At 40.5% G+C, this 10,753-nt stretch overlaps 2 protein-coding genes across 3 annotated transcripts in view; one reads left to right on the top strand and one right to left on the bottom strand.

Moving 5' to 3' along the window:
• Positions 1-429: 429 nt before the first annotated feature.
• rgn (regucalcin) lies at positions 430-6,141 on the top strand. Of its 2 annotated transcripts, none has more exons than XM_020931192.2 (8): positions 430-508; positions 1,623-1,807; positions 2,147-2,329; positions 2,433-2,533; positions 2,661-2,775; positions 3,340-3,471; positions 5,562-5,716; positions 5,848-6,141. In XM_020931192.2, exons 2-8 carry the CDS (start codon positions 1,642-1,644, stop codon positions 5,914-5,916), a joined length of 921 nt encoding a protein of 306 aa, XP_020786851.1. In that variant the 5' UTR covers positions 430-508; positions 1,623-1,641; the 3' UTR covers positions 5,917-6,141. The 2 variants fall into 2 exon arrangements, with proteins under 2 accessions (XP_020786851.1, XP_055021858.1); XM_055165883.1 differs by having other exon boundaries at positions 2,661-2,829.
• A 3,242-nt stretch (positions 6,142-9,383) lies between these two features.
• tmem198b (transmembrane protein 198b) overlaps positions 9,384-10,753 on the bottom strand; it is a 7,187-nt gene continuing 5,817 nt past the window's right edge. The window contains exons 4-5 of the mRNA XM_055165870.1: positions 10,371-10,564; positions 9,384-9,518 (exon numbers count right to left, since the gene is read on the bottom strand). Of these exons, the coding sequence (XP_055021845.1) occupies positions 9,384-9,518; positions 10,371-10,564 (329 nt within the window). The remainder of the gene's footprint in view (positions 9,519-10,370; positions 10,565-10,753) is intronic.

Here is a 10,753-nt window from a genome sequence, read left to right as displayed (position 1 = left end):
CTAATGGTTTTGTAATAGTTTGGATTGTTTTTATATTAAAGATTTTTTATGCTTTCACGTCTTTGTCAGTGGATTTCTTAACCAGTGCATTTTATCTGAGTCTGTTCCACTTCGTTTTATGTAAATTTAGTTAAGATTAAACTTTATTTTAAATTATTAAATATGTTTTTGGGCTGCGTGGCTCCCTCTGGCGGACACAAGTGGGAACTGAAGGCGGGATGGTTTAATTCACGAGAAAATCTCTAAATGTGGATGTTTTGAGTTTGTAAAATAATTTGTTTTTAGTACAAACCACGCGAAGCAAAAATTTACAGCAAAACTGCGATTTTAAGCACAAAAAAGTAAATAATGCTAAATAAGCTGAAACGCGTCCTGGGTGTGTTTGAGGTGAGGTCAGTCCGTAGGGGCGGGTACACTGCTGTGGCTGTGGGTGCGTTTGTGCGCGGGACTCCTCAGAGGGGCGGGGTGTCACGTGACTTGTCGCAGTTGTGATTCATCAGAGGCGCAGGTGAGTTTGCTCCAAAAACTCTAAAAAAAAACAACACAAAACTGTCGCGGAACACTCGAATCCGGGTTCGTTTAGGTTTAGACCCGGTTTTGACCCGGTTCTGGTTTAGTCCGGACTTTGGTGGAGACTTTTGAGCCTCTTAAACTCGTGTGAACTTTGTAAACATTTCAGCTGTGGGGTTGGCACTGCGCATGCGCGGGACAAAATGCAGAATCTCGAGTTTAAATCCAAAACAGATCAGATTTGTGTAGATTTGTGTAGATTTCTGTGGATGGTCCATGAGCCTGAGAAGCTGGTTCTGAAGTGGGAAAAGTTGTGCGACATGGAGTTTGAGGCCTAGTGGGCGGGGTCCTTGGGAAACTGCTGACTGTTTTCCGTGTGAAATTAGGACTGTTCCCATAGCAACTAACAATTTAGAACACAATATTTTATCTTTTTTATGGCAGAAGATCCACAAAATGGAAGACAAATCCAAACACTATTTTGCTTTTCCACACAGAAGGAGGAAGAGACTCAGAAAGACTAATGACAACTTCAGTATTGATCGATTAAATAAATGATTTATTTTTCATCATAATAAAAATCCCGGTGCAGCCAAAGTTCGAGTTGTAAAGTGAGTTTGAGTCTGGTGCTGTCGTGCATGTTCAGGTTCATCAGTGAAAAACAAATCAATTAAATTTGTAGTGGCTGTTTGTCAAAGAAAAGTAACGAACAAAAGCGGTGAGGAAACTAAACATAACTCAGTCACTTTTCAGCACCGTGGGTTTGTGGAAAAAACAAATTAATATTCATGACCAGAGCTGAGTTTCCAAGATTTATTTCCAACATGTTAAAGGCGACTCCTGCTGCCTCCTGTCGACTGGTAAAATAAAAACACAGACCCACTCAGGTCACTGTGGTAAATGAGACTAAACTAATTAACAAATATAATATTAATAATGCAACAACATATTGCACAAATTAACAAACTAAATGAGTAAACTAACTGACAAACAAAAATAAGAAACATATTTTAGAATAAACAAAGTAAGCAAATAACTCCAGTAAAATAGTTAGAACATGAATCTGGGCTTTTATGTGAAAAGTTTTTGGACGATGTTTTGATGCTCGTCAGATTCTGCTCCGGCGTCACGATGATGTCACCGGTGAAGGTGGAGCCTGTGGTGAATCTTCACGCTCTGGTTGGAGAAGGACCAGTGTGGGAGGAGTCAGAGCAGACGCTGCTGTTTGTCGACATCATGGGAAAAAAGATCCACCGCTGGAACCCCACGACCAATCAGATCACTTCCTGCAGCACAGGTGACCAATCAGATCGCTTCCTGCAGCACAGGTGACCAATCAGAAACAGCTGCTGCAGCACAGGTGACCAATCAGAAACAGCTGCTGCAGCGGCTCAGTGTTTAACAATATTTTATTTTCTTTCAGAGCAAAAATGTTCATGGTTTATCGGCTCTGTTCACACTTACAGATGACGTCTGTGGAACATAACACTTTTGTTTTATTTTTTTTAGACAAATTATAAAATACAAATTAACAGGCAAATTATAAAAGGAAAAAAGAAAGAAAACGGTGACATTTAGATGAAGAAAACTGGCCTTTATATTTTCATGGTGACGTTGTTCTCATCTCTTGCGTCAGATGCCCCGGTGGGTTTCGCGGTCCCGGCGCGAGGGGGCGGGTACGTGGCGGGAGTTGGCCGCACTTTCTCGGCTGTTGATTGGTCAACGGGGGCGGTGACATCACTGGTTACCGTGGATGACGACAAACCACAAAACCGCCTCAACGACGGGAAAGTGGATCCAGCAGGACGACTGTTCGCAGGTCAGACTCAGGATCAGGACTAGACTTGGACTAGACTTGGACTAGACTTGGACCAGACTTGGACCAGACTTGGACTAGACCATAACGGTGGTGTTGTGTTCAGGGACCATGGGTCTGGAGCAGAGTCCAGGTGAGGTCCAGAGGAAACAGGGATCTCTGTTTTCTGTGGACTCAGATCTGACCCTGATCCAGCACCTGGACCAGGTACAAACACTTTCAAATGTCCTGAAGTTACTTTTGTTAGAATCTTTCTGTTAAAAATCTATGTACAAGTCAAATAAAATATAGAAATAAAACTGTTTGTCATTTGTGGTTTGTGGTGTTTGTGCAGGTCGACATCTCAAACGGTCTGGACTGGTCGTCTGACGGGAAGCTCTTCTTTTACGTCGACAGTCTGAAGAAAACACTCGACGTTTTCGATTACGACGTCGCCACGGGCCGCATGGGTACGTCTCCACGGCGACAGCTCGTCCAATCAGCTGTCTGCGTGACTCAGTTTGGTGGGTTAGTACCTGCGCTAAATGCTTCACACTAAGTTTGTAGAAAAAAAGAACAAAGAAAGTAGAAGAACACAGGAAGTAGCGCCGAGTTCTAAAACAGAATCCCTCTTAAACGACTAGATTTTTAGTAAAACTTTAAATATAATGATGAAACAAACCACAGCTCCGGGTCTGTGTGTGACGAGGAAACGACTTCAGATCGGAGAGAGTCGTGTGTAATCGTGTACTCGTGCACTCGTGCACTCGTGCACTCGTGCACTCGTGTAATCGTGCACTCGTGCACTCGTGCACTCGTGCACTCGTGCACTCGTGCAATCGTGCACTCGTGCACTCGTGTAATCGTGCACTCGTGCACTCGTGCACTCGTGCACTCGTGCAATCGTGCACTCGTGCACTCGTGCACTCGTGCACTCGTGCACTCGTGCACTCGTGCAATCGTGCACTCGTGTACTCGTGCACTCGTGCACTCGTGTACTCGTGCACTCGGGTTTGACTCTTGTTCCTCGTCAGATTCTCGTCGTGTGGTGTTCGAGCTGAAGGACGAGGAGGGGCTTCCAGACGGACTCACCCTCGACGCAGACGGAAAAATCTGGATCTGCTGCTACAACGGATGGAGAGTCATACAAGTCGATCCACACACAGGTAATACTACTACTAGTACTACTAATACTATTACTGATACTAATATTACTACTACTACTAATACTGCTGCTTTGGATTTAGACTGAGTGATTTTTAATGGCAATAAAACAGAAATGTTCGTCTTTACGTTGTGATGATCATGAAAATAAACGTGTGACAGTGTCAGTTATTCCAGACACAACCACAAATAAATTCCCCTTTGGATCTGTGAAGTTTGTGCAGTCGATTATTTTCATAAAGAATCTGTCACATCACAAAACACAGACACTGATCTGCCTTTAATCACAGACAGGATTTGAACCCAGAACCTCAGGAGCAGCAGGAGTCTGTCAGTGTCTGAGTCTGAGTCTCACTCCTGAACCACAGTGTTTATGATGAAGTAAAGTTGGAACAGAATTTAAGTAAAATATGTTTTTGATCAGATTTAATGTGTCTGTGAGACAAACTGGACAGAGGCCGGACTTAAACCCACAACCTCAGGTCCAACGCATGTCCACACCTCTGAACCACATCGTAAAGCTCTTATCTGGAACATTTTAGTGTCAAACTCCAGGTATGTGCTGTTGGGTCAGAGGGTCGAGAGCTTGTGTGGTGCACAGTTTGTGAGTCGGAGGTTGTTAGTTCAATACAGAACCTGGAAACAAGGACTAGTTTGAGATTAGAACAAACTCGATCTCAACAAGAAGATCAGTAGGACAATAGTTTGTGTTTTAAGACGTCACAGTCAGGCTCACGTGAGAGACGCAGACATCAGCTCAGAGTCAGTGACGGGACTCGATCCCACAACATCTGATCCAACAGGAGCCTGTGTTTGTGTCTTAACCTCTGAGCCACATCAGCACAAGAACTGAACACATCAGGGTGATACAGATAAACATGAGGAATATTTAAAGTGAGAGTCTCTGTCAAAGTCAAATACACAAAAAAGCGTCTCCTGGTTGGAGGAGGCAGTGGTGTAGGAGCAGAGAGACTCACACCAACAGAGTCCAGCTCTCACCCGAAGGTTTGTGGATCGATCCCCCGCTGCCCCAGGGGAGACCCCGACCCCGACCCGCTCCACCCTGGAGCCCTGTCACTCATTCATGAAGTTGGTGCACAAATGAGTGACCCAACTGTCTTAGATGAAGTAGATTATGCAGAAAATTTTAAGAACATAAGTTTCTTGATGAAGTTTATAGTTGTGTTTGACACTTCAGTGTGAGTCTCACTGGTCATCAGAGGCAGGACTTGAACCCAGAACCTCAGGTCCATCTTCACATCCCTGAGTCTTAACTCCTGAGCCACACTCCAGCACATACAGTGACTTTCTTCTGAAGTATTTCAGTTTTAGATCTGGTCCAGCTGAACGTTTAGTTAGACTTTTATCTATTACGTGTTTCACAGTTGCAGTGGGTCAGACACTTGGTCAGAACAGAGTTTATAGTCACAAAGTTTCTGATTTCACAGACTCGGGTTGGCGTTCTGTGGTTTCTTACCTTTTTTTCTCCCAAAGTTTTAAAGGATCATTAATAATTGGGAGGAAACACAGTTGGCTTCTGGATTTGAACCCAGAATCTCAGGACCAAAGCCTCCATGTTTGAACCTTTCACCCACACAACAGCTCAGACTCACGATCACTCTCCGATTACTTAAGCGTTTAGTTTCCTGTTTTTAAATTCTAAGTTCCAAAAGGTCTTGATCTGGATTTGAACCAACAACCTCAGGGCTTCAGGACTGAACCTTTTCCACTGATCCACACAACAGAACGTTATGTCCTTGAATATTTTCAGCTTTAAGTATTTTTAAAGTAAATTCAAGTGCATATTTTTACATCAGACTTTTAATTGTCTTACAGTTTATTTGAGTGAAAACGAGAAACACGAACATCACAGACTGTTTTTGTGTCTTTGGGCAAAACACTTCACAGTTTGTAAAGTGTTTTCCTGCTGCTTGTGATCAGATTTCTCTTGTAAACACTCACCAAAATCACTTTTAATTACCGTTTTATCTGATTATTCTAGTTTTCTGATTTTTTTTTTTTTATGTAAACGCACCACCGCTGTTGTTGTTGCTGTGTCAGAGGTTGATGGTTCGACTCCCGTGTGTTTTAGGCGTGCGTCTCCAGACCGTGGCACTTCCCGTCTCCAAAACCACATCCTGTTGTTTCGGGGGGCCTCACTACAGTGACCTCTACGTAACCTCTGCGTCTCTGGGCCTCAGCCAATCGGATCTCCGCGTTCAGACGTTCGCCGGTGCCACCTTCAGGGTGAGTGCGACTCTGCGGGAAGTGTCTTGCACAGAGGCACAAGGGCAGTGTGCAGTGGAGCTGGGATTGAACCACAGACCTTTAGGTTTGAGGGTGAAACTGTTTTAAAATGTGCTCGAACTCTTTTTCAGATCTCTGGACTCGGGGTGAAAGGTCGCCCCCCGGTGGAGTTTGGAGGAAATGTCCTGAAGAAGAACTAGATTTAATCAGACGTTTCTTTCACTCATCACTGGATCAGTATTAAAGTTTTACTAAAATAATTAAAGATAATGTTTTCATAAACTCTTTTATGACATGTGGAGCTCCCCCTGGTGGACAAACATTAAACATTGCCTTAGAATTACATTTCATTTCATTTTTATTTAATTTTACATTCCTAATCTATGACTGAAAATAGTAATAATAAAGTTTTTAGATTTTTCTGACTCGACTCTTGTGTTCATGATATTATGAAAAGTGTGAAAACAGACATTTGTTTAATTTGTTAAACAGCCAAAAAAACAAAACATTAATAAACTAAAGTAATAAATATTTAGTAGATATATAATTTGTATTACATATTTAAAAATTCTAATAATTCTGTATCTGTGTTTGTGTGTGTGTGTGTGTTTTTTTTATTACAATATAAACTAAATTCATTCATACTCTGGAGCTCCCTCTAGCGGACACAGGTCAGAATTACAAGCTTTAGGGAGATTTATGCATTTCATTCTTTTGTCCACAAGATGGCGTCAAACTCCGCTAAACAAAACATCAGGATTAAAATAAATACATTAATAATAATAATAATAATAATAACTATATACACCATACTATTTATTATTTTATTTTATTTTTTATTTTTTTTACTTATTAGTTATTTATTAAAATATTTTAAAATTTACTTACTTACTCACAAAAAAAATGTATATAGATAATTTAGATAAAAAAAACTAAAAAAGCTTGCTTTTGTGGATATTTGCAGTTCTTATGTTGTCCACACGATGGCGCCAAACTACGTGGAACAAAATATATCAAATAATAATAAGTTAAATAATTCAAATAATTTAAGGTAAAAGACAATATATTTGTATAATATGATATAAATTTATGTATCACATTAAATTTCTGTAAAATATGAAATGTTGTAAAAGCCTCATGAGGATTACGTCATAACTGAGTCTGGGTGACACGAGGACACAAAAAAAGTTTGACCTGAGCGCACGAGGACGACAGAAGCTCACGAGCTCTGATTAATGATTGGCTGCACGTGTTCTGGATCACGAGGCAAGAAAAAGAAAAAAGAAAAAATATAAAATATAAAATTGTAACAGCGACAGACAGAAAGTTTTATTCACGGGGACATTTTAGTTCATATTTTGAGACACAGATCGATCTTGTTGATAAAAAATAAATAAATGAATGAATAAATAAATAAATAACTTCTTTTAAACTATGAACCTCATGAACTGTGTGACGAACGTTCAACATGGCTCCCTCTGGCGGACACATTTGGAACTACAACCTTTTCCACACTTTTATTTACAATATTTATCAAAAAATATTAGATTTATATTGAGTGTGATTCTAACATATCGTAGCAATATATTTTTGTACACATGAGGACACCAAACTACACATAGAACATTTTATTTTATTTATTTATTTATGACACTTTTTTTCTTCACAAAATTAACTCAGTCCACCTTATTATATTAAAGTAAAAATATTTATATTGTATATTCATTATTCATAGAGATTTTATTGTGTTAAATTAATGGGAAAATTGGATTTAAATTTTTTTTTTTTAACTAGAATAACTCCAAAAACCAGACCTGGTTCGAGACACATGCTTTGATTTATTTAATGTTGAAAAGCACGGCCAACAGTGAAAGACGACGCACCAGAAATTAAACTTAAATTAAATAAATACAGACAGACACTGGAAGGAGGAAGGTCCCAAAACAAATCTAAGAATAACATTTTTAAATACAAATGAGTCAAAAATACAAAAGTTAGTGTTTTTATACAGATTCACATTATGGTTTCACACAAAGGGAAATGCCACAGTCGTCTACACGCTCAAAAATAATCTGTTAATTTCGTTTTTTACATTTAAGATTTGAGCGGTAGTGTTTCAGTTTAAGAATATTCCGGGTTTTTGTCATAGTTTGAAGCAGATTTTTCAGAGTAAAAGCCGCAAACCCTGTAGTTTAAAGTTCTACAAACACGTTCTGAAATACTTGTACGTGTTTCGTCTCGTGTTTGTTTAAAATTCAGACTCCTGGACCCGTTACGGAATCTTAAAAAGTCCAAAAAGTTCCTGGACGTGGATCGGCTGCAGTACCTGGAGTGTCCACAGCGCGGCGCCTGTGAGTGTCGGCGTCGTGGAGGAGGTGGTGGCTCATGCAGTTCGTTATAAAAAAAAGAAAAGAAAAAGAAAAAAAAAAGACACGATATTCACATTTCGTTTGTGATTTTTGTTTCGGTTTAAAAAGTGACTCGTCGACCTGATTGAAACGCAGAAGTTTGGCCTCAATTTGCGATTTAAAAACGTTTTATTTACACCGATGTCTCACTCTTTTTTGTTGCGTGTCGTCAGATATTTTTAAATAAATTTGAATACTGACAAAAAAGGTGCACTACGTAATTTTTCTGGAGAATCGTAAGCCACGTGACGGTCTCCATGGACTCGTATTGTTTTGCCCGGTTTCGCAGTACGGCATTATTAAACGTTTCTGTCACCACGGCGACACACGTCAAGTTACAGGGCAGGTGTGTCGTAAAGCTCAACTGTGGGACATTCCAAACGAGGCAATAACATCGGGAGGCACGTTCCAGAACAAACACGCGAGTCTGGTCACTGGTCATGGGAGTGACTGACAGGTGGATGAGCCAATCAGGGAGAAATATGACAAAGGGACAGAATTAAAAAAGAAAGAAAAAAAATTAAACAAATAAAAATAACTAACTAAATAAAATAACATAGAAAAAAAAAAACTAAATAGAAAAAAATTTAACAAAAAATAAAATAGAAAAAACAAAATTTTGAAAAAATAAAATAAACAAACAAAAAATAAAATTAAGTAGAAAAAAATAAAATAAAAAAACAAACAAACAAAAAATAAAAAAAATAAATAATAAATAAAAAAAAATAATAAAATAAAGTAGAAAAAATATAACTAACTAACAAAATAAAATAAAAGAAAATAACAAAAGAAAAACGGGACAGAAAACCGAACAATTAATTCGGAATTAAAAAACATCATAAACGTGGCCACTATAGAGTGAGACGTCGGTATAAATAAATCGTTCTTTCCAGCCACACGTGTTTTTAAACCGTCCGTTACCCTGTGAGTTTTATTGTTTTCACATTGTTTGAAAAAAAAAAAAATCGATGGACTTCTGCTGGTTCTGACGCGGCCAAGGCACCAAGACCGCCCCTTTAAGAGACCGAGCAGCACCGCCGCCGCCACTTTAAAGGCGAGGTCACATGGCACACGAGATAAAAGGCGTAGATATATTTTACACAATCCCAAAACGTCCGCCGCCGCCGCTCCTCCGCAAAAAAACGTGAGTACATCTGTGTTTAAGTGCGTCATGCATCTGTGCGCCTCCACCCAGTGTCCAGCAGAGTGGCATCATGGGTAATGTAGTCTCTGTGAGTCTTTGCTGCGGGTCCTCGGGGTCAGACTCGGAGCTGCGGTCCAGACGCTCCGGTCAGGGGCGTGTTGGAGCTGCAGTCGTATCCCAGATCCACCACCAGGCGACTGGGGAAGGGCTGAGCCTGCACCTGCCGCTCCCGGAAACTCTGGATGTAACTCTGGAACGACACGGACGACGAGGAGGAAGTGTCAGGACGAGGAAGAATCACAGGTAAAGCAAAAGCAGTGAGTCGTTTTAAGTGTCCACAGCGGAACGTTTTTATGGACTAAAACCAGGACTAAAATCAGGTCTAAACCAGGACTAAAACCAGGACTAAAATCAGGTCTAAACTATTTCTAAACTAGGTCTAAACCAGGTCTAAACCAGGACTGAAATTGGGACTAAAATCAGGTCTAAACTAGGTCTAATATCAGGTCTAAACTAGGTCTAAACCATGTCTAAACTAGGTCTAAATCAGGACTAAAATTAGGTCTAAATCAGGACTAAAATTAGGTCTAAAATCGGGGCTAAAATCCAGACTAAAATCAGGTCTAAACTAGGTCTGCAATCAGGACTAATATCAGGTCTAAACCAGGTCTAAACTAGGTCTAAACCATGTCTAAACTAGGCCTAAACCAGGTCTAAACTATGTCTAAACCAGGTCTAAACTAGGTCTAAATCAGGACTAAAACCAGGATTAAAACCAAGTCTAAACCAGGACAAAAACCAGGACTAAAACTAGGTCTAAACCAGATCTAAACCAAGTCTAAAACCGGAACTAAAACCAGGTCTAAACCAGGAACAAAACTGTGACTTTGAGGTGACTGTTCAAAGTGAGAAAATTAAGAGACTCCTAAAATTAAACAAACGCAGGACATGTTTAAAGCCTCACCGTGGAACATTCCAGATAAAGACCTCTCTATGATTTGTGTTTTTTTTTAAATGTTACTTTTAAATCGTACGTTTTTAAATCGTGTTGTTGTGTGTTTTGAACTTGATGACGTAAACGGTGGTAGATGTCGGCTCTTACGGGTGACAGCACGTCGGTGTCATAGCGACGGATGGGGTTGGGTTTCCTCCTGTACACGGGCTCGGCGGTGGCGGCCATCTTGGACTGACCCGTCCCCCCGCCCGCCGCCTTCTTCTTCTTCTTGTGTCGGTAACGGTCGTCCCTCTGCCGGATCCGCATCACCTGCATCCTCCTCTGCTGCCGACTGATGATCACTGAAGAAGAAAAAGACCGGGACTGAACCGGGACCGGACCAGGACTAAACCAGAACTGGACCAGGACTGAACCAGGACTAGACCAGGACTAGACCAGGACTGAACCAGGACTGAACCAGGTCTAAACCAGGACTAAACCAGGACTAAACCAGAACTGGACCAGGTCTAAACCAGGACCAGACCAGGACT

The sequence above is a fragment of the Boleophthalmus pectinirostris genome, unplaced genomic scaffold, assembly GCF_026225935.1.
Source record: "Boleophthalmus pectinirostris isolate CB_2022bp ecotype Guang Dong unplaced genomic scaffold, ASM2622593v1 HiC_scaffold_11, whole genome shotgun sequence".
NCBI classification, from domain to species: Eukaryota; Metazoa; Chordata; class Actinopteri; order Gobiiformes; family Gobiidae; genus Boleophthalmus; species Boleophthalmus pectinirostris.
Note: the sequence above shows the minus strand (reverse complement) of the source record. Positions and strands in the feature narration are given on the sequence as shown.

Bases quoted from the DNA above. Each gene is read 5' to 3' on its own strand.
- rgn (XM_055165883.1), top strand. From the start codon at position 1,642: ATGATGTCACCGGTGAAGGTGGAGCCTGTGGTGAATCTTCACGCTCTG. The intron at 1,808-2,146 runs GTGACCAATCAG...CTCTTGCGTCAG, and splicing joins GATCACTTCCTGCAGCACAG to ATGCCCCGGTGGGTTTCGCG. The intron at 3,472-5,561 runs GTAATACTACTA...CGTGTGTTTTAG, and splicing joins ACAAGTCGATCCACACACAG to GCGTGCGTCTCCAGACCGTG.